At 41.1% G+C, this 24,273-nt stretch overlaps 1 protein-coding gene across 1 annotated transcript; it reads right to left on the reverse strand.

Moving 5' to 3' along the window:
- Positions 1-660: 660 nt before the first annotated feature.
- On the reverse strand, positions 661-2,040 carry ASB12 (ankyrin repeat and SOCS box containing 12; the record flags this gene model as incomplete). The annotated part of the gene is made up of 2 exons (XM_081081214.1): positions 1,197-2,040; positions 661-794 (listed from the first exon to the last, which is right to left on the reverse strand). The coding sequence occupies exons 1-2, from the start codon at positions 1,990-1,992 to the stop codon at positions 661-663; spliced, it is 930 nt and encodes a 309-aa protein (XP_080937340.1). The 5' UTR covers positions 1,993-2,040.
- Positions 2,041-24,273: the final 22,233 nt, after the last annotated feature.

A 24,273-nucleotide genomic window follows, 5' to 3' on the forward strand; every position in this document is an offset into this window, starting at 1 on the left:
GTTACCTTCCCATTCTGCTCAGATTCTCTGCCTATCAGCTATGTAACCAATTTCTTTTCTGCATTACATTCTGTCATAAATACTTAGTAGTTTATTTTCCCAGTTTGATCTTGATTATAAATTGGACTAGTGGGAATGCAGCCAATTATTTAAGGTTAATGAATGTGGGGCTCTTTGGTCACTGACTCAAAATAATAGGGAATTGGGTGACAGCCCCTAAAAAGGTGTCTTGCAGCAGCCAGAGAAATGGAGGCAGGTACAGGGCTGAGCAAGCTAATGCTACCCTTCCACCTAGTTTAATTCTTCAGGACTTTGCTACTAGAACAACACAACTCCAAATTCTCTCGAGAATGTTGGTGGGCAAGTGTGGGCCATTGAGTTAGTTTTCACTTTTTATCTTACACTGGTCAGAACTCATGCCTGTCAAATGCCAGACCATTACCATCCTTCCTCATGGCCAACCAGACCACTACCCCCAATAAACAACCCCCTCTACACACACACAACAGACACCAGAATTTATTTTGTAAAGTTATTTTATTGTGGAGGATAATACAGGAAAGCAGTTCCAAATGAGTGGGAGGAGCTGTAGTGCTCTTCAGTTATCTGGGTCCTCGAGACGTTTTGGAGATATCATGGGTTTCTGGGTAGGTTGCAAGATTACAATTGGTGTTTGAGGTAGCTAATCAAAACAGTGGGAATATCCAGCTGGTCAATGGCTTGTGGCTTGTTGGCCTGGCAGAAAGCTCTGCGGATAACTATACGGGCCTGCGATAGTAGTGTTCGTGGAGTGGCTGCAGCAAAGAGAAACAGGTCATGAGAAGCAATCCTCAGGGCAATTCTCCCACCCAAGGCTACATTCACACTGTCCTTGCTCCTGTAGCCCTAAATGTTCTCTTCCTTTTAAGAAATGTCCCCCACCCTCCTTTCAATGTACAGCACCAATAGGGACACACTGAGGACTAGAGAGGGCAGTGCCAAAACACCATAGCAAGCTACTTCTTCTATCTTTCTACCTTATCTTAGTGATCTTGACCCTAATAAGGAATATGTAACCTCTTCTTCACTGGGGCTCCAGTAGAGGAGGAAGATGGTGTTTTCTGCAATTCATCTCAGAAGGGTTGGCTTGGGGATAATTTGGGGCCCTGAAACCTTCATACCAGGACCCCTATAGGACTGGTCTGCTTGACACTCACCTCGGGCCTGTAGCAGTAAGATGGTGCCTTTATCATTTTTCCTGTCCAGGTCCAGTGGGACAGATGGAAGGTACATGTTAGCACCAAAATCAATTAACAGCTGAATGTACTCGGGATCACAATTATGGTGGAGGCAGATTTCAAGGAGGGTGCGTGGCTGTGGGACACGAGCTAATAGGTACTGGTCGGTACAATTGTAGTTAGGATCTGCCCCATAGAGCAAAAGCAGGCGGAAACAGTCAAGGTGCCCATAGACTGCAGCCAAAAAAAGGGGACCAGAAAATGAAGTTATGTTTGACACCCATACTGGTAGTTTAACCTTGACATTCGGATCTGCACCATGGCTTAGGAGCTCCTGCAGGATGCCAACAGCACCATCACGTGCGGCTGTGAGTATGGGAGAGCAGTTGTTGTAGACACTTCCACTAGGACAGGCTCCAGCTTCCAAAAGCTCACGCACGCAATCCAGATGGCCATGGCTCACAGCGGTAAAAAGTGGTGTTTGTGCCTTGATATCCAAGCTATCAACGTCAGCACCATGGGCCAGGAGTACCTGCAAACAATTAAGGTGGCCATAAGCAGCAGCCAAGCGCAGGGGTGTCCCAGGAACACCCCAGCCACTCCTACTATTGATGAAACGTTTGTAACACTCTTGCCGCAAAAGCTGGTCCAAGGTATAGGAGTCATTTCTGTGTACTGCTTCACGGAGAGCCTGCTTCTCCCCTGTGTTTGTGTCCTCTTCTTCCTTGTCAGGCTGCAAGAGGGAGAAGATTTTGCTGATGTCCATGAAGTTCATGTTGGCTTATTAGAGCAGAACCATTCTCATTATGAAGAGGAGAATATGCCAGATCTGTGGGTGCCAAAAACAAGAGACTGACAATCCCATCAAAAGCCTGGATACCAGCCCTTTCCCCTCACCCTTCACCATCAGGCTCTTCACTTATGGTCCCCTGCTTATAACACCTACTCTATCCTATTTCAAGCCATGGAGATGGCTGCCAAAACAGATGACATATTTTCACAGCTTGGTGTCTTTGCCTTTGCTGTTCTGCCTGCCCTTCAAATTCCTACTTCTGGGAAGCCCTCCCTAATTTTCTCCTCTGCTCAGGGTTTCCAAAGGCTCATAAGTAGACTTCAACTATGAAATTTCTCACCAACTTTTCACTTATATGTGCTTCATTACTGTGTAAACTCTAGGTTGAGGACCCCTGTATTCATCTTGTATTCTTCTTTTTCCAGTAGAATACACGTCATGGCTGATAATTTGGTAGATGAATCTTCCTTAGTTTAATATGTGGGAACTAATGATGTGGCCTAGGTCTGGCAGTTGCTAGGCCAACAGAATGGTGCTTTGTGATGTAAGCTCTCATCCCTGAGCATTCTTATATAAATTCTATCCCTTAGCCTTGTAGATAAAGGTCAACCTCTTCACAGTCCCTCAGACTCATGCCCCAAGCTTCAGACAACAAAGTTACTTAGGAAATAGATGGAGAATAACATTTAATGATTAAATAAAGAGGTGGCATTACAAAGAGTACACTTCAAGTAAAATTAAGACAAAGGGATGGCAGGAAATAGTTGAAGTTTCCAGGGCAAGTCCTCTTCTCTGGTGACAACTGGATTCTGCCCCAGGACCACTTCAATCCAGGAGTCCCTTTGATTGTCAGCACCTTCTTGAAGTCCATGGCTTCCCCATACTTCTGTGTCAAGCCTTTTCCCATAGTCTGTGCCCCACCTAGCCTAGAGCCCTGCCTCAACCCTCAGCTCATCTCTCTATATTATCTCCAGACCTTATGAAATCACTCACGGCACAATAACTGACTCAAACTAACTCTTTGTTCTTAACAATCTTGTTTCTAGTGTTCCAAAGTCAAAGTCACCCAACTCCATTTGTAATGTCATCAGAATATGATCGTTTTTTCAGAACTTGAGTCTCCCTACTCTCCCATAACCTGTAGCCATGGTCTCAGGGACACACACTTCCTTTTATTTACTATCCACTTCCACCCCACTTTTTTAGCCTGGGACCTCAAGTACACACCTCAAAAAAATCTAGGTGGGTTGGTGGGGTCTCCCAGGTGGGTGAGGTTTCCCTCAACTTTAGAACCTTTCCTACTCACAAGCATCAACTTCATATATGGTCTTATTATTTATTTATTTCAGGGTGAAATTATAAGAAGAGAATTTTAGAAATCAGGCAGACCTAAGCTGGCAACTTAGCACCCCCATTTCCTAGCTGAGTAACCTTGGGCAGGACTCTTCCCTTCTTTGGTACTTATCTACAAGATGGAAATGATAGTCCCTGCCTCATGATTCTGTTAAGATGAAGCGAGCTACAATATGTTAGGTCTTTGAAGATGAACTTCCTCTCTTTGCACCTTCAACCTCCTCACTGGCTCCTTCCCCTTAACCATTTTAGGAAACAAAACAAAATACTTATATGGTCATTTTTCCCAACTAGATACTTTTCCTTCCTTTTTATTCTTCATCCACATATCCAAAGAGTTATCTACTGTCTACTTTCCCACCTCTCATTCCCTTCTCTACAATCTTCAATCAGATACCACCTACCCTCAATCACATACTGAGATAGTTCTCTTTAAAAAGTCACCCTGTGGTTAAATCTACTGACTGCTTCTCAGATCTTTCCTTCTCAGACTTTTCTGGGACATCTTTCCTCACTGACCACTTCCTCCTACATAGTCTTCTCTTGGCTTCCTGGTAAGCACACTTTCCTGATTTTCTCCCCTCATTTCTCCCCTGATAGTTATGTTTCCCTATTTCTCTCCTTAATCCTCTTCTTTCCAGCCCCATAGTTTTAGCTCTCAGATTTATTCTGATGGTTTCAAGTCTATCACTCTAAACTCTCTCTTTGGCAAAAAGTATGGCCAGTATATTTATTCACTGAATTTCTTCAGGCACTTCGAAGTCAGCAGTATCACACCACTACCACAAAACTTGTTCCATATCTCAGTTCCTTACATCCATCTGGTCAACCAAACCAAAAACCCAAGACTCATTTCAGTTCTTTTATCTCATTGTCCCACTCCCATCCAATTGGTTATCAATTCCTGTGGATTTAACTTTCTAGAGACATCTATAGTCCACTGCTTTCAGGCCCATCCCCATTGCCAGTATTTTGTTTAGGCCCTAATCATCTTTTGCCTCAATTGTATAGTAATCTCTTAGCTCAGTGATGGCGAACCTATGACACGCGTGTCAGAGGTGACACGCAAACTCATTTTTTTGGTTGATTTTTCTTTGTTTAATGGCATTTAAATATATAAAATAAATATCAAAAATATACATCTTTGTTTTACTATGGTTGCAAATATCAAAATATTTCTATATGTGACACAGCACCAGAGTTAAGTTAGGGTTTTTCAAAATGCTGACACGCCGAGCTCAAAAGGTTCACCATCACTGTCCTAGCTAGTTTCACATTTCAATATTTTCTTCACATTGTGGCTAAAATGATTCCTTAAAGATACACATCTTATCAGCCTGGATTCCTTAGCCTGGCTCAGAGGTCCCTTATGGGAAATTCTTGACCCACATCTCCAGCCTTACTTTCTACCAATCCTCTACTTATACCTCAGGATTCAGTGATAAGAGAAGAGAAATGATGGATCTCCATAAATATGTTTTCTTCCGTCACATGCATTTTTTTTCTGATGGATTAGTTTCTTCAGAGTCTGTGCTTTTATACCACTATAGAAGTCATCACACTGCGTTATAACTCCTATATGGGTCTCTTTTGCTCCCATTGCCAATTGAAAAGCCATATAAAGTAGTGGTAAAACATGGTCTGACATTCTGCTTTAATCCCAGATCCACCACTTAGTAGCTGTGTGACCTAAGGCAGATCACTTAATCTTCCTGTGCCCATTTCTTAATCTGTATAAAGGGGACGATAGTAGTACCTACCTTAGAGGGTTATTGTTAGGAATAAATGAGTTAATACATATTAAGTATTTAGAATAGCACTTGAATGTAGTACTCAGTATTTTTACTGTGATGTTGTTATCACTTCAGTCTTCTATGACTATTGGTCCCTACCTGAAGTCCCATAATTTCAGAGCTGTAATGCACCTAATAAATCATTTCATTAAAATTGTTAAATCTACAGATGAGAAAACCAAGGCTCATAGGAGAGCAGATATTTTTCCCCAAGGTCATATGGATGACATTGTCAATTGTTTAATTAGCAAAATACCCAGAATATACCTATAATCTTGTGATTTTCAAACTTATTTCACCACAGTGGAAGAGGTGATACTGTATTATCCCCATTTTGTGGGTGGAAGAAACTGAGACCTGAAAAGATAAGGGGTTTGCCAGATGCCTTACAACAAGGCAATACCAGAGCCAGAAATAGAATATAGGCTTCCCTACTCCCCATCATGTTTTTCTATTGCAACTTGGAAAAATGAACACATGACTCTCTCCCTTGCCACAAGCAGATTCATATTGCAATTCCCAGAATCCTAAGCTTTGAGGGCTATGCTGAATTCCAGGGACTTCATTCATGGAATGTTTCTTTACAAATCATTTTTTTCTGACAGACAGAAAGGATGTCCTTCTTAATATTCTGGAGGTGGAGCAGGAGTTGTGTTCAGGGAGATGGAGAAGGCCGGGAGTGTGGAGGAAAATTTGAAGCTCTCACCAAGGTCATATCATGAGCCCACAGCAGGGTCTATCTAATGAGCTTCTAGAACAATGGCTCTCAACCTGTGGGTCGCGACCCCTTTGGCGGTGGAATGACCCTTTCACAGTGGTCGCCTAAGACCATCCTGCATATCAGATATTTACATTACAATTCATAACAGTAGCAACATTACAGTTATGAAGTAGCAACGAAAATAACTTTATGGTTGGGTCACAACATGAGCAACTGTATTTAAAGGGCCAGAAGGTTGAGAACCACTGCTCTAGAAGGAAATCAAGCCATGGCTCCCAGCTAGCTTGAGCACTTAAGGAAATTGTGCCTTAATAGATGGGATAACAAACTTTAACTTCTCTACTTGTTTAACCTCACCTTGTTGTGTTTTATTAATCAATGTTATTATGTGATCTTTCTGTACAAGGATTTCCTTCCTGATCTCCAAAGTGCCAGGGATTTCGTGTGTGTGTGTGTGTGTGTGTGTGTGTGTGTGTGTGTGTGTGTTATTGGCCTCTGTGGAAATGTGGTTAAATCTCTGGTCCCATTTCAGAATGAATTTTAATATATAAAATACAATACATACGATTAAAGGAAACAAATTATATTGAAATACAGCTATTAAAATATTTTTAAAACTGCATGATATAGTAATAAATGTTCCTTATAAACACATTAAATAACAAGATCTAATAATTTCTATATTGGTAATAAGCGTAAATGAAAATTCCAGAAATCTGCCACAGTTGCCACTGCTCTTGCCTCTATGCAAAGGCCCTCTTGAAAGCATATTAATCCATTTTAAGAGCTCATAATGAAGAGTGGCTAGTTTCTGTGGGCCCTAGAGGAATCCCCTGGGCACTATTAGACTATTTTTAAGACTCACCCTTCCTCCCCACATCCTGAGGAGCTCTGTCTGCCCTTCTGCCCTGAGATCACCCTGCTGCACTTCCACACAGACTCACAAATACCACACAAGGACATAAAGACAAATAGAAAAACTTCCTAAGTTGTATAAGGGCAATTTATCTAAGAAGTAGGTCTATTTGTACCCCAAAGCTTAGGCGACACATCCCCTTAGGGCAGACACAGCAGGTAGCCATCATTGTACCCCTGGTTCCCTCTGCAGGCAGCGTTCCCTATAGAACTTCCAAGTACCCCCAGAAACCAGACCCAGTAGGAACAACCCATGAGCCTGCAGGTTCACTAATCCATGGAAGTGTTGTGGGATCCTAGGTTCCAGGTACTTACCGGGCTTCTGCCTGAAACTGCACTGCCCACAGTTGCCACCGCTCTTGCCTCTATGCAAAGCACTGGACCCTGGTGGTCCCTCCTTGGGGAGCCCCTACTGCCCCAAAGCTGGGTCAGGACAGACTCTCAGTTCCCATTGTTAACACTGCCTGAAGGCTAGGTGTTAGCCCCTGGGCTGACTAGGTCCAGGGTGCTAATTTTAGGCTGCCCTCCACCCCCCAGGGCCGTGTTATCTTACTAGTGTCATTCTGGGAGTGATCCCAGCCAGAGGAGGTGGGGGCATCCACAGGGAAGTCCTGGAAGGACTGACTGACAGATAGACAGGTGCCTGGTGAGGCCAGGGCTCAGGCCCCTAGTGTTTCCCTGTGTATTCCTTTCCCACCATTCAAGTGGGCTACACAGCTAGACCCCTGAACTTCCTTCCTTTGGGCCAGACCTTCCTCTGTGTAGGGATCTCTTTTCTCTCCCTAACTTAGCCTTGCTGTATTTCCTTTTACTTTTTGAATGTCCATCAACACATCCCCGTACCCCCACCTCCACTCCCAAGAGAGAGGAGGAATGGAGAGATTTCCATACTGAAATTTGTATCAGTAAAGTTTTCTGAAGTTTAATAAGGTCCTGATAATTTACAAAGACCTCTCAGTCCACTAACACTCCAGGCTCAGCCTGAAGAAAATGCCCACAGCCTTCCCACTCTTCTCACACTTAAGGCATCTAACCAGATGAATATGTCCAGAACTAGGAACTTTGTAAATAGCTCTGCTCTTAATAGTATCAGTTTATCTCCTTGGTTGACTTTAAATAAAGTGGTAAGGAGATACCTTTAGAAATAGTCACATTATCTATATTAGGTGAGACCCAAAAAGAAACTGGGAGCCAGCTTCTACTTTCCTCTGGGAGGAAAAGCCAGCCTAGTATTTGGTATATAGACTACACCACAGATAATCTGGTTATGCTGAGAAACTCAATTGAGAAACTATCAAGCAGCCACTATGTGTAAGGTTCTAGATGCAGGAAGAATATAAATAAAAGTAGGATATGGAGTTCCTGAAAGAGTTTGTAGTTTATTAACACAAACAGACATAGAAACAATTATATTTCACATACTGCAAAAATGCCAGAATTAAAAGTTGCTTATAGTTACCTTGTGTTCATTTCAATTCCCCAATTAGCCCAGGGGATTATTGCAAAGATCTGTGTCCCTAAATGCCACCAAAAACAGTAATACCTTGACTTTTTCTGCAAAGAGATGCCAGTCTATAAGAACACTTGTCCCAAGACATCAGAGTCCTCTTTCCTTTCTAATCACCAAGGAAGAGAAGGTTCCAGTCAGGGAAAATGAAAAGCCAGTGAGGGACCAGAGAAGTTTTGGGATAAAGCACTAGAAGCCCTATTTCACATGACTACTTTGGTATTAGAATCTACACATAAATTCTAATTAGAAAGGGATTTTTCACATTTATGAGAAATGTTCAATGACTTCTGCTTAAATGCTTCCAATAGTAGGGTACTCTCTTCACCCAGAAGCAGCACATCTCATTATTACACATCTCAGTTAGTCCTTTTTACTGCTAAGCCTATATCTGCATCTATGCATTCCTGAGGTTAACTGTTGCTCTCATCTTCACTCACCCTTAAGACCTCAGAAAACACAGTAACTTTCATTGCCCCAAAACAAGCCCTTTAGGGGCCTGACCTCAGGTATTCTATCCTTCATGTCACCTTATCTCAGGAAAAGCAGTCCAGCTCCTTCAACTATTTCTTTCAAGCTACTACCTATTCAGTCCCTTCCCCAGTCTTGTCGACCACACACATGAAGTGATCACATATCCTGCTTACACATTGATAGCACAAGGGAGTGCATAGTAGAACAGATTACTCCTTTGGAAAATGTCAGTGTCCCAGTGAAGTCAGTGATTCTGAGATCAAAAACATAAAACAAAAACAAAAACAAAACATGTCTGCTTCAGCTTAGTTTGAGCCAAGGACCTATAGCTAGCTGTTCATTATCTGAAGCCTCATGCAAACCTCATTAGCAGCCAATAAAGTGTTATGATGTTAAAGGTGACACAGTAGGGCATAATTCTTTAAAAAAAAAGATTAGTAGGATTTTTAACAGCAATTTTTATGAGATAAAAATGTCTATTCACATGCAGTTGTAAAAATAACACAGAGATCCCCTGTATACTTTACCATTTCCTCTAATGGTTCTTGAGTACACCACCACAAGCAATATACAGAATAGTTCTATCACAATAAGGATACCTCATGTTGCCGTTTATTCATTTTTAGAGAAGTAAAATGAGAGGGAGAGAGAAAGAGAGAGCGAAATATTAAGGTGAGAATGAAACATTGATCAGCTGCCTCCTGCAGGACTCCTACCAAGGATCAAGCCTGGGACCCAGTCATGTGTCCTGACTTGGAATCAAACCAGCAACCTTTCTGTGCACAGGATGAGCCACACTGGCCAGGGGTCATGTTGCCTTTTAATAGCCATATCCACTTCCTTCCCACTCCTCCCACCTTGGTCCGTAACTCCTGGCAACCTCTAATCTGTTCTGCATTTCTATAATTTTGCCATTTCAAAATCTACACTACTAAAAGACAAACATGCAAATTGACCATACCTTCACTATGCCTTAAGCCATGCCCACCAGCCAATCAGAGCGACTATATGCAAATTAACCCAACCAAGATGGCGGCTGGCAGCCATGAAACTGGAGCAAGCAAAAGGCTTGGTTGCCCCAATGATGGAGGAAGCCAAGCTTCCCGCCTGCCGTGGCCAGCTCTGAGCTCCACTCAAAGCAACAAAGTTTCAATTATAGAAGGTAAATAAACCCCAGATACCTGCTTTCAGCCAGCCATGGCTACGGAGCTGGAGTGAGCAGGAGTGGGTTGCCCCTGGCGATGGAGGAAGCCAAGCTTCCCTCCTGCCCGCCCTGGCTGGCTCTGAGCTCCACTCAAGGCTACAAAGTTTCAATTATAGAAGGTAAATAAATCTCAGAATAAAAAAGAAGAAAAAAGAAAAAAAGGAGTGGCTGGGAGGTTCTATAGCCAGGGGCTTGGCCAACCTGAAAATGGCCCTTGGCCCCTCACCCAGACTGGCCAGGCACCCCAGTGGGGACCCCCACCCTGAAGGGGGTGTGGCCAGCTGCAAACAGCCATCAGCCACTCACCCAGGCTGGCCAGGAACCACAGTGGGGACCCCCACCCTGAAAGGGGTGTGACCAGCTTACAAACAGCCATCAGCCCCTCACCCAGGCTGACAAGGCACCCCAGTGGGGACCCCCACCCTGAAGGGAGTGGGACCAGCCTGCAAACAGCCATCAGCCCCTCACCCAGGCTGGCCAGGCACCCCAATGGGGACCCCCACCCTGAAGGGGGTGTGGCCAGCTGCAAACAGCCATCAGTCCCTCACCCAGGCTGGCCAGGCACCCCAGTGGGGACCCCCACCCTGAAGGGGGTGTGGCCAGCTGCAAACAGCCATCAGCCACTCACCCAGGCTGGCCAGGAACCACAGTGGGGACCCCCACCCTGAAAGGGGTGTGACCAGCTTACAAACAGCCATCAGCCCCTCACCCAGGCTGACAAGGCACCCCAGTGGGGACCCCCACCCTGAAGGGAGTGGGACCAGCCTGCAAACAGCCATCAGCCCCTCACCCAGGCTGGCCAGGCACCCCAATGGGGACCCCCACCCTGAAGGGGGTGTGGCCAGCTGCAAACAGCCATCAGCCCCTCACCCAGGCTGGCCAGGCACCCCAGTGGGGACCCCCACCCTGAAGGGGGTGTGGCCAGCTGCAAACAGCCATCAGCCCCTCACCCAGGCTGGCCAGGAACCACAGTGGGGACCCCCACCCTGAAGGGGGTGTGACCAGCCTGCAAACACCCATCAGCCCCTCACCCAGGCTGGCCAGGCACCCAAGTGGGACCCCCACCCTTATCCGAGACACCCTTCAGGGCAAACCAGCCAGCCCCCACCCATGCACCAGGACTCTATCCTATATAATAAAAGGGTAATATGCAAATTGACCCTAACAGCAGAAAGACTGGGAATGACTGGTCACTATGATACACACTGACCACCACGGGGTAGATGCTCAATGAAGGAGCTGTCCCCTGGTGGTCAGTGCGCTCCCACAAGGGGAACTCTGCTCAGCCACAAGCCAGGCTGATGGCTGCCAGTACAGCGGTGGTGGTGGGAGCCTCTCCTGTCTCCTCAGCAGCGCTAAGGATGTCCGACTGCAGCTTAGGCCTGCTCCCCGCTGGCAAGTGGACATCCCCTGAGGGCTCCCGGGCTGCCAGAGGGATGTCTGATTGCCAGCTTAGGCCCAATCCCCCGGGGAGCGGGCCTAAGCCAGCAGGTGGGTCCCAGATTGCAAGAGGGCACAGGCCGGGCTGAGGGGACCCCTCCCCCCCCCCCCGAGTGCACAAATTTTTGTGTACCGGGCCTCTAGTTATATAAATAAAACCATACTTTTAGAATTAGCTTTTTTCATCCAGCATGCACTGGAGAGTCACCCAAGTTGTTGCATGTATCATTTTGTTGTTGTTGTTACTGAGTGGGATTCTGTGGTATGTATGTCCCATAACTTGTTTAACCACTGTCTGGTGAAAAAACATCTGGGTTGTATTTAGTGTATACATTTTAGAATAAGCTTGTCTATGTCTACAAAAAAAAAACAAAACACCTTGCTGAGATTTGGGTAGGAATGTATATATCAATTTTGGGGAAATTTACTGCTTTATTGTGTTTAATCTTCCAACCATGCATATGGCATGTTTTTCCATTTATTTAAGTTCTAAATTTCTTTCTATGTAGTCAATCATGTCATTTGCATATAGCAACAGTTTTATTTCTTCCTTTCCAATATGTATGCCTTATTTATTTTCCTTGCCTTACTGCAATGGCTAGAACTTCCACAAGTATGTTGAATAAGAGTGGTAAGAGTGAACATCTTTGCCTTTTCCCAGTTTGTAGAAGATAAGCATTTAGCATTTCATCATTAGGTTTGATGTTAACTATAGATTTTTCATAGATGCCCTTTTTTGGTTCATGAATTTCCCTTCTATTTGTAGTTTGCTTGAGAGTTTATATCTGGAATGAATATTAGCTTTTTGTTGTTGTTGTTATTATTAAAGGCTTTTTCTGCATCAATTGATATGAGCATGTTATTTTTTTTCTTTGTACCTGTTCATATGTTGGAATATGTTCATTGATTTTCAAATGTTGAACTAACCTTTCATCCTTGGAATAAACTTCACTTGGTATTGGCGTACACTTCTTTTTATGCATTGTGGGATTAAGTGTGCTAATATTATGGCATGGAAATTTGCATTTAAGTTGATGAGAAATATTGGTTTGTAGATTTATTTTTTCTTCTGTCTTTGATTTTAGTATCAAGGAAGGATAAAATGAGTTGGGAAGTATTTGCTCCTCCTCAGTTCTTGGAAGAGATTGTGTGAATTCATAAGATTGGTTCCTTTAAATGCTTGGTAGAGAATTATTTAATTCTTTTTTAAATTTTATTTTTTTCTTCATTGATTAAGGTATTACATATGTGTCCTTATTGCCCCATTGTCCCCCTACCCTCTCCCTACTCATGCCCTCACCCCTCTGTCGTCTGTATCCATTGGTGGTTAAGCTTATATGCATGCATACAAGTCCTTTGGTTGATCTCTCCCCCTTACTCCCACTCTCCCCTATAATTCTTTAAATGCTTGGTAGAATTCTCCAGTGAAACCATCTGGGCCTGAATATTTTTTGGAAGCTTTTACATAATGAATTGCATTTTAATAGGGCTATTCATATAATCTATTTCATCTTTATGAAAGTTTTAGTAGTTTGTGGTATCTGGAGATTGGTCAATTTCTTCTAAATTATATTAATGAATACAAATGTGTTTATAGCATTCCCTTTTGTAATTAATTATTTTATTGTGCATATTATTTATTTTCAGATTTAACCCATTGGAATGAATAATTATTCAAAGTGTGTATACATTTTTGGGACACCCTGTATATATATATATATATATATATATATATATATATATATATATATATATAAATTTTGCCATTTTAACCATTTAAAAAACTGTGATTTTTTAGAAGTTTTAAGTTCGCAAAAAAAAAAATGAAAAAAATATACATATATTTCCCATATACACTCTCCCCCTATGCATGTAGAGCCTCCTCCATTATTAACATTCCCCACCAAAGTGGGACATTTATAAAAATTGATGAACCTAGATTGACACATTGTAATCACAATAAGTCCATAGTTTTAATTGGGGTTCACTATTAGTGTTGTACACTTTATGGATTTGGACAAAAATTATATGTATCCATCATTATAGTATGATGCAGAGTATTTTCCATGCTTCAAAAATCCTCTGTGCTCTGCTGATTTATCCCACACACATCTAAACCCAGGCAACCACTGATCTTTTTATTGTCTCCATAGTTTTTCCTTTTCCATCATGTCATATAGTTATAATCATAAAGCATGTATCCTATTCAGATTGGCATATTTCAGTTAGTAATATGCACACCATCGCTTTTCACAACATGATACCTCATTTCTTTTCAGTGTTGAAGAATATTTCATTGTATGGATGTATCACTATCCATTCACCAAGTGAAGTACTCTGTGGTTGCTTCCAGGTTTTGGCAATTATGAATGAAGTTGTTATAAACATCTGTGTGCAGGTGTTTGTGTGGATATAACTTTTCAACTCCTTTGTGTAGATACCAAAGAATGCAATTGCTGGAATGCATGGTAAGGGAGTATTTAGTTTTAAAAGAAACTGCAAAACTGACTCCCAAAGCTTCTGAATCATTTTGCATTCCTACTAACAATGAAACAGAGCAACAATTATTTTACATTCTTGTCAGCATTTGGTATTGTCAGAGTTCAGGGTTTTGGACATTCTATTAGGTATGTAATAGTATTGCATTGTTCTATTTTCTATTCATGGGTGGAATCTTATGTAGAGCATATTTTCATATATTCATTTGCCATCCATATATACCTTCTTTGGTGAGGTGCCTGTTATGATGTTTAGCCCATTTTTAAATTGGGCAGCTTGTATTCTTATTGTTGAGTTTTAAGAATTCTTTCCATAATTTGAATAACAGTCCTTTATCAGCTGTGTCTTTTGAAAATATTCTCTCTCAGTCTTTGGCTTCTCATTATCTTAACAGTATCTATGCAGAGCAAAAGTTTTAAGTCTAGCTTATCAATCATTTATTTTATGCATTGTGCCGTTGGTGTTGTATAAAAATTCATTGCCATCCCCAAGGTCATGCAGGTTTTCTTCTAAGCTATTTTCTAGGGGATTTATTGTTTTGCATTTTATCTCTAAGCCTGTGGTTCAATTTTGGTTAATTTTTGTAAAGGCTGTAAGGGCTGTGTCTAGATTTTTTTTTTTTTTTTGTATTCGGATGTCCACTTGTTCCAGCACTATTTGTTGAAAAGACTGTTATTGCTACATTGTATTGCTTTTGGTATTTTGTCAAAGATCAGTTGATTATATATGTGGGTTTATTTCTGTTCCATTGGTCTATTTGTCTATTCTTTTGTCAGCAGCATTCCGTCTTGATTACTGTAGCTTTATAGTAAATCCTGAAGTTAATTAGTGTTAGTACTCCAACATTGTTCTTCTCCTTCAATATTGTATTGGTTATTATGGGTCTTTTGCTTTTCTATGTCAATTATAGAATCATTTTATCATTATTCAAAAATAATTTGCTGGGGATTTTAATTGAGATTGTATTGAATATATAGATCAAGTTGGGTAGAGCTGACATCTTGACAATACAGTCATCCATCACTTAACAATAGGGATATGTTCTGAGTTAGGTGGTTTTTGTCATTGTGCAAATATTGTATAGTGTACTTACACAAACCTAGATAATATATCTTCTACACACCTATGCTAAATGGTATAGTGGTCTATTGCTTCCAGGCAGAATGTTACTGTACTGAATACTGTAGGCCAGTGGTTCTCAACCTTCTGGCCCTTTAAATACAGTTCCTCATGTTGTGACCCAACCATAAAATTATTTTTGTTGCTACTTCATAACTGTAATGTTGCTACTGTTATGAATCATAATGTAAATATCTGATATGCAGGATGGTCTTAGGCGACCCCTGTAAAAGGGTCATTCAACCGCCAAAGGGGTCGCTACCCACAGGTTGAGAACCGCTGCTGTAGGCAATTGTAACACAATTGTAAGTATTTGTGTATCTAAATACACCTAACATAGAAAAGGTACACTAAAAATATGGTTTTAAAGATTTAAAAAAGGTACACCTGTATAGGGCACTTACCATGAATGGAGCTGGCAGAACTAGAAGTTGCTTTGGGTGAGTCAGTGAGTGAATGGTGAGTGAATATGAAAGCCCATAGTACATTACTGTATACTATTTTATAAACTTTATAAACACTATACACTTAGGCTACATTACATTAATAAAAACAATTTTATTTCCTTAGTAATAAATTAGCCTTAGCTTACTGTACACTTTTTACTTTGCAAAATTTTTAAATCTTTATTGTTGAAAGTATTACATATGTTACTTTGCAAACTTTTAAATTATTTTTTTAACTTTTTGGCTTCATTTGCAATGACACTTAGCTTAAAACACAAACATATTGTACAGTTGTACAAAAGTATTTTCTTTCCTTATATGCTTATTCTGTAAGCTTTTTCTATTTTATTTTATTTTACTTAAAAAAACTCTAAGACAGAGCACACAAATTAGCCTAGGCCCGTGGTCGGCAAACTGCGGCTCGCGAGCCACACGCGGCTCTTTGTCCCCTTGAGTGTGGCTCTTCCTAAGCCTTAGGGATACCCTAATTAAGTTAATATCAATGTACCTACCTATATAGTTTAAGTTTAAAAAATTTGGCTCTCAAAATAAATTTCAGTCATTGTACTGTTGATATTTGGCTCTGTTGACTAATGAGTTTGCCTACCAATGGAGTCCTACACAGGGTCAGGATCATCAATAATCACGGTATTCCACCTCCATATCTTATTCCATTGTAAGGTCTACAGGGGAAATAGCACACATGGAGCTGTCATGTCTTATGACAATAATGTCTTCTTCTGGAATAACTTCTGAAGGAACTGCCAGAGGTTCTTCTTGAGGAATTGTCAATCTTCTGAAATATATCCATGGCGGTTTGCTTGGTTTGTTTGTTTTTTCATTATAGATTTTCTTGTAGGTAAATAATGCATCATAAATATTCCTTTCTTAATTAAAACATTTTGTTGTTGATGTCCATGTTTTCAAACTTTTTAAGGAGATTGTCAAGGTCTTCAAAAGCTTCTCCTAGTCTTGGAGGTTCTTGTTCTTCTTTTCCTGCAGTTTTGTTTCCTCTTACCTCTTCTTTAACTATGTATTTCTCTTCCAGTTCCAACAACTCCTCAATAGTCAATTCCTCAGGAACCACCTCTAAGATCTTCTCAATGTCACCCTCATCCATAGCTAGGTTAAAATTGTTTGCCATCTCAATCAACAATATTGTCAATTTTGGAAACTCCTTATTCTTGGAAAATCCTTTGATTTGATGGACAAACATCCTTCGCATCTTTTTCCAAATATCATTCATACACTCTTTGATGACATCCCCTCAAGCTCAAGCAGGTTCTTAATGTAGTCATAGATGTTCTAATCCTTCCAGAATTGCATCAGTATTTTCCTCAGGTATAGCAATAGCCTGGGCAAAGGTCCTCCTCAGGTAGCAGACCATAAAAGCTGCTATAATCCCTTGATTCATTGGTTGGATCAAAGAGGAGGTGTTTGGAAAGAGAAACATGATTTTGAAATTGGGATGAAGATTACTAATGAATGAAGGATTTCTGGGAACATTATCAACAATAAGCAAAATCTTGAAAGGTATGGAAAGTATGTCATTCTCCGAAGAGTACTTCTCCACTTTGCTGGCGTAGCAATTTAGATGAGCATATTGGAAGAGGAGTTGAGATATCAATGACTTCTCATTGCTCCTATAATATACTGGCAATGTGTGCTTATTGATATGCTTGAAGACCCTGGAGTTTTCACCATGCCAGATCAAGAAGGGTTTCAATTTGTAGCCAGCAACATGGCCTCCAAGAAAGACTATTAACCTATCCTTAAAAGCCTCAAAACCTGGCATTGACCTGCCCTGCTTATGGATGAAATTCCTTTCAGGCACTCATTTCCAGAACAGGGAGGTTTTATCCATACTGGAAATTTGCTCTGGCAAGTAATTTTCCCCCACAATCAGCTTATCTAGAATTTCCAAAAAGTCTTCAGCTGCCTTCACATTAGCACTCACAGATTCACTACTCACTTTCACATTACATAATGAGTAACAATTCTTGAATAATTTAAACCACATAGAGGCACCAGTAAATTCAACATAGTATCTGGGTTCAGCCTTTTCTTTCAACATTGCAATCAAACATTTTGCTTTGGCTGTGATTGTCATGATGATGAGAAGGATATGCTTCTTTGTCTGGTCTACAATCCAGGTCATTAGAAGTTTGTCTAATATAGGCCCTTCTCATATTTTTTGTTAATCTTGCTGCCTTCAGTGAAGTAAATCCTTTAACAACTTTTGTCAATTTGTTTTTGTTCTTCAAGATTGTAGCTATAATGAAATGGGATATGTCTGACTGGTGAGTAATAACCATAACTGATCTTCTACATTTGTAGTTCTTAATTTTAATTTTGTTACCAGGTCAATTACTTGACATGGCCATTTACTGGAAACATTAGCAGTAGATTTGATATGCTTAGGGGCCATAATGAACAAAACCATATGAAATTAAGTCAAGCATAAGACATGAGATGAATGAGGCTGCTTCCAGCATAAACATACATGGCATGCTATTTTATAGCAAACTTTATTTTATAAGTAGAAATAGCATACTCTAAAATAACAATAAAATATATAGTAAATAAATAAACCAATAACATAGCAATTTATTATCATTATCAAGTATAATGTACTGTACATAATTGTATGTGATATACTTTTAAGTGACTAAAAATGCAGTAGTTTTGTTTACACCAGCATCACCACAAACATGTGCCTAATGCCTTTGGTTACAACGTTAAAAAGTCTATGATAGCACTAGGAGATAGAAATGTTTTCGCTTTATTACAGTCTTATGGGACCACTGCTGTATATGAAGTCCATCGTATATCAAAATGCTGTTTTATTTTTTTTTAATGGATGATTTTTTAAATATATATTTTTATTGATTTCAGAGAGGAAGAGAGAGGAAGAGAGAGATAGGAACATCAATGATGAGAGAGAATCATTGATTGACTGCCTCCTACATGACCCCCACTGGGGATCAAACCCACAACCTGGGCATGTGCCCTTAGCCAGGATCGACCTGGGACCCTTCAGTCTGCAGGATGATGCTCTATCCACTGAGCCAAACCGGCTAGGGCCAAAACGCTGTTTAAAGTGTATGACAGTATTATGTCTTTTATCCATGGACAAGAAATGTCTCTCCATTTATTTAGCTCATATTATATTTTATTTATCAGAGTTTTGTAGTTTTCCTTATGCACATTTTTATTGGATCTATCCATATATATCTCATTTTGAGAGGTGCTAGTGTAAATGGTATTGTGTTTTTAATTCAAATTGTACTTATTCATTGCTGGTATGTTGGAAAGTGATTGGATTTTGTGTATTAACTTTGTATCTTCAAACCTTCCTGCAACTGCTTATTAGCAGTTCTGTCCATTATTTCAGAATTTCTACATATAATCATGTATCTGCAAACAAATATAGTTTTATGTCTTTCTTCCTAATCTGCATATTTTTATTTTTTTATCTCACTTACTATATTAGTTAGGATTTCCAGTATGATGTTGAAAAAAGTGGTAAAGAGAGGATATCCTAGCCTTATACCTAACCTTATTGGGAAAGCTTTGAGGTTCTTACCATTAGTTATGATGTTAACTGTAGGTGTTTGTAGATATTCTTTATCAATTTGAGGAAGTTCCCTTCTAGTTCTAGTTTACTGAGAGGTTTTTGGTTTGTGTGTTTTTTACCATGAATAAGTGCTGGATATTGTTAAACACTTTTTCTGCATGTGATATTTTTTAGTGTGTTGCTGTGATGGATTACATTAATTCATTTTCAAATGTTAAACCAGCCTTACATGCCTAAAATAAATCCCACTTGCTCATGGTGTATAATTCTTTTTAGACATTGTTAATATTTTTTAAAAATTTGCATCTATGTTCATAAAAGATATTGGTCTGCAGTTTTCTTTTCTTGCGATGTCTTTGTGTACCTTTTTTTATTAGAGTAACTAGAGACCCGATGCACAAAATTCTTGCAAGAGTAGGCCTTCCTTCCTCCAGCTGCCAGTACCATCTTCTCTCCGGCACCCAGGACTCAGGCTTCCCTTGCAGATGGAGGCCCTGCCCACCTGCCGTAGTCCACTGGTTGGTGGCTTGGGCCTCCCTCTTTGGGGTGTTTGTGGAGCCCCCTGATTGATCACTCCACCGGCCAGTGGCCTGGGGCCTCCCTCTGCAGCCATCATGGGGCACTGACCGGGCCCCTGACCAATGACATCACACCTGCCTTGGCTGGCCTGATGCCAGTGGGTGTTACAGCACAGTCCCAGATGGTCATCCGGATGGCCATTCCACTGTTCGAACGTTTAGTTGATTTGCATATTATGCTTTTATTATATAGGATGCTGGCCTCATAGAATGAATGAGGTAGGAAGTATTCCCTCTGCTTCAATTTCTGGAAGAAAATGTAGAGAATTGCTATAATTTCTTCCTTAAGTGTTTGGTAAAATCTACTGATGAACCTACCTGGGACTGGTGATTTCTGTTTTGGAAGGTTGTTAATTTTTGATTCAATTTTTAAAATAGATATAAGCTTATTCAGATTGTCTATTTCTTCTTGTGTGAATTTTGGTAGATTTTGTCTTTCAAGGAATTCATCCATTTCATATAGGTTATCAAATTTGTGAGCATAGCCGAAACTGATTTGGCTCAGTGGATAGAGCGTCGACCTGAGGACTGAAAGGTCCCAGGTTCGATTCCGGTCAAGGGCATGTACCTGGGTTGCGGTCATATCGCCAGTAGGAGATGTGCAGGAGGCAGCTGATCGATGTTTCTCTCTCATCGATGTTTCTAACTCTCTATCTCTCTCCCTTCCTCTCTGTAAAAAATCAATAAAATATATTTAAAAAAAAATTTGTGGGCATAAAGTTGTTCATAACTTTTACTTATTACTAGAGGCCTGGTGCAAGAAATTCTTGCATGTGTAGGGTCCCTAGGCCTGACTGGCAATCAGGGCCAATCTGTGGGGTCACCGGTGGGGCGATCAGGGGTCCCTGCTGGCAACTGCCTTGGCTGGCCTGGGGCCTGCGGGCTGGGGGCAGCTCCTGTGTTGAGCGTCTGCCCTCTGGTGGTCAGTGCACATCATAGCGACCAATTGTTTCACTGGTCGTTCTGCTGTTGGGTTGATTTGTATATTAGGCTTTTATTATATAGGGGGTAGAGGCCCAGTGCATGAAATTCATGCACTGGTGGGGTGGGGTCCCTCAGCCCAGCCTGTGCCCTCTTGCAGTCCAGGACCCCTCAGGGGATGTCCGCCCATCTGCTTGCTGCTCCCTACCGCTCGGCTCACTGCTCCTTAGTGCTGCCGTGGAGGCTCCTGCCACTGCTGCTGCACTCGCCAGCCATGAGCCCGGATTCTGGCTGAGCAGCGCTCTCCCTATGGGAGCACACTGACCACCAGGGGGCAGCTCCTACATGGAGTATCTTCCCCCTGGTGGTCAGTTCATAGCAACCAGTTATTCCACTGTTCAGTCAATTTGCATATTAGGGTTTTATTATATAGGCTAGGATATTGAATGGGAACTGTAAATGAAAAATAAAATTTTAAAAAGAACCAAATAAAATTTTAGATCTGAAAAATTTTTAATATATATTTTTAATTCTCACCTGAGGATGTTTTTAAAATTGATTTTTAGAGAGAGAAACATCCATGTGACAGAGAAATACCAGTAGACTGCCTCTGCACCTGCTGACCCACCGGGATCTAACCTAAACCTAAGTATGTGCCCTAACCTAGAATCCAACATGAAATCCTTTGGTGTACAGGTTGAGAATCTAACCAATTGAGCCACCTGGCCAGGGAAGATCTAAAAAAAATTATTAAGTGTACCTCCAGGCCCTGGTCAGTGTGGGTCAGTAGTTAGAGTGTCCTCCCACGCACCAAAGGGTCATGGGTTCGAGTCCAGGTGAGGGCACATACACAGGTTGTGGGTTCTGTAGGATTGCTTGGGCAACTGATCGATGTTTCTCTTTCTCTTTCCCTCTCTCTTCCTCTCTCTCTAGAATCAATGAAAAAAACATATCCTTAGAGGAGGACTTAAAAAGAAAAAAAATGCTGGTTTGGTTCAGTGGATAGTGCTTCTGCAGGCAGACTGAAAGGTACCAAGTTGGATTCTGATCAAGGGCACTTACCTGGGTTGCAGGCTCAATCCAGGGCCCTGGTCGGGGATTCAGCAAGAGGCAACCAATTGATGTCTCTCACATTAGTTTCTGTCTTTCTCCCTCCCTTCCACTCTCTGTAAAAAAACAAACAAAAAAAACCACACAGAATCAATGCAAAAATGTCCTCAGGTGAGGATTAACCAAAACAAACAAACAAACAAACAAACAAACACCCATCCCCAGTGTGATTATTGAAGGAGTATATGAAGTATTTGTTGAATGAAAGGGAAGGGATGGGACTTCACTTTCTAACTGTTTTAGCAACTCTGCAAGCCAGAGGGTTTATTTTTTATTTTAATTTTTATTGATTGATTATTTTAGAGAGAGGAAGAGAGCAAGAGAAACACCAGTGTGTTGTTCCACTTATTATGCTCTTTGGTTGCTTCTTGTCTGTGCCCTGACCAGGGATCCAACCTGCAACCTTGCTGTATTAGGAGGAGGTTCTAACCCACTGAGCTGCGGGCTGCCTGTCAGAGTCCCTCAACAAAACCCCTCTGGCTGCCCTGGCCCCTGTTGTGGGTCAGAGCTCCTCTGCCACAGCAAAGGTTTAGGTTCCATTCTGTCAGGGCACCTACTTGATGTCAGGTTTGATCCCTGGTTGGAGCTGACTGCTGCTCAGGAAGTGACTGAGGACCATTGTACATCATTCAGCAGGGAGTTGGGGTTCCATTGCCAACATGGCTGACTCTGATCCCCACTACCCCCGCTTAACCATCGAGGATGACTTCAACTATGTCAGCTGCGTGGCCTCCGCCAGTGTACAAAACCACATGAATAGGTCGACCTTTCCATGGCTCGCCCAGGCCAGCTGCTGTGCAGTTGCCCCAGGAGGTGGATTTCTCGGTTCCCAGGGAGAGCACCCTCCGCTCCGGACTCCCAGGGAGAGTTGGGTCCCAGAGGGAAAGCACTTTGTTCTGCCTCCCCTAGGGGTGCCCAGGCCAGAGCGCCCATCCTGTGCAGGGCTTGGAGGGGAGAGCTGTCCCAGGGAGGCCTTCTAGCTGGGTGCTGAGAAAACGAAACTAGAGCCCTTCTTCCTTGAACCCTGTCATCTTTGGTGTAGAAAGGGACAGATAAAGCCTCAGCAGCCTTACTGGGGCATACTGCATGCACAGCCTGCTGAGCAGTAGTGATGTTATGGCATCCTGGACAATTTGCATATTCCTCTATTATTAGTATAGGTTGTTTTAATGTCCAATGAATAATCTGTTGTTCTTAATTTTTTGCATAGTTAACCTGGCTAGTTTTTAGTAATTTTAGTGATCTTTTCAAAGAACCAGCTTTTAGTTATGTTGTTTTTCTTTATTAATATCTATTTTTATTTTGCTAATTTCTGCTCTAATTTTTCTTTCTTCTTTTTTTAAGTTTTAATTTGGTCTTTTCCTAATTTCCTAAGGAAGAATCTTATTTTAGAGTTTTTCCTCTTTTCTAATTCAATGCTATAAATTTCTCTCTATGCATTGTTTTCACTGTATCCCATAAATTTTGATAAGTTGAATTTTCATTTAGTTATAAATATTTTTAAATTTGAGACTTCTTTTATCAAAATGTTATTTAGAAGCACGTTAATTTCCTAATAGATTGAGTTTTTACAGTTACCTTTTTGTTTCTGATTTCTACTTTCATTTTGTTGTAATCTGAGAATACATTTGATTTCTATTCTTTTATTTATTTTTCCAGGTTTATTGAGCTATACTTGGCATATAACATTATGTAAGATTAAAGTATACAATGTGATGATTTGATACACATATATATTGTAAAGTTATTTACCAAAAAAGATCAGTTAAAACATCTTTCACCTCACATAATTACTATTTTGTTATTATGATTATGGTGATAATATAAAATCACTACTCTCATTGCAAGTTTCAAGTACAAAATACAGTATTGCTAAATGTAGTTACCATGTGGTACCTTACATCCCCTGAACTTATTGATCTTGTAAGTTTGTGCATACTAACCAACATCTTTTAATTTCCCCCACTCCTCAGTCCATGGGAACTACAGTTTACTCTTTGTGTCTATGACTTTGATGTTTTTTGATTTCATATGTAAGTGAGATAATTCATTATTTGATTTTGTATGTCTGACTTATTTCATTACATATGATGCCCTCAGTGTCCATCAATGTTTTCACAATTGGCAGGATTCATTTTTTATAGATGAATTATATGTATAATATTTTCTTTATCCATTCATATATAGTGGACACATAGATTGTCTCCATGTCTGGACTATCCTATATAATAAAAGGCTAATATGCAAATTGACCAAAAAACTGAATGACTGATTGCTATGATGCACACTGACCACAGGGGGCAGATGCTCAACACAGGAGCTGTCCCCTGGTGGTCAGTGCACTCCCACAGGGAGAGTGCTGCTTCCACCTCCGCAGCAGTGCTAAGGATGTCTGACTGACGGCTTAGGTCTGCTCCCCACGGACATAAGCCATTAGTTGGACATACCCCGAAGGTGAGAAGTCATAGGCTGGGCTGAGGGACTCCACCCCCACCCCGAGTGCACAAATTTCATGCATCGGGCTTCTAGTTGATAATAATGGTGTTGTGAACATGGGAATGTAGATTTCTCTCTGAGACAGTGATTTAATTTCCTTTACATATACA

This window comes from Myotis nattereri (genome assembly GCF_964212035.1).
Source record: "Myotis nattereri genome assembly, chromosome: X".
NCBI lineage: Eukaryota > Metazoa > Chordata > Mammalia > Chiroptera > Vespertilionidae > Myotis > Myotis nattereri.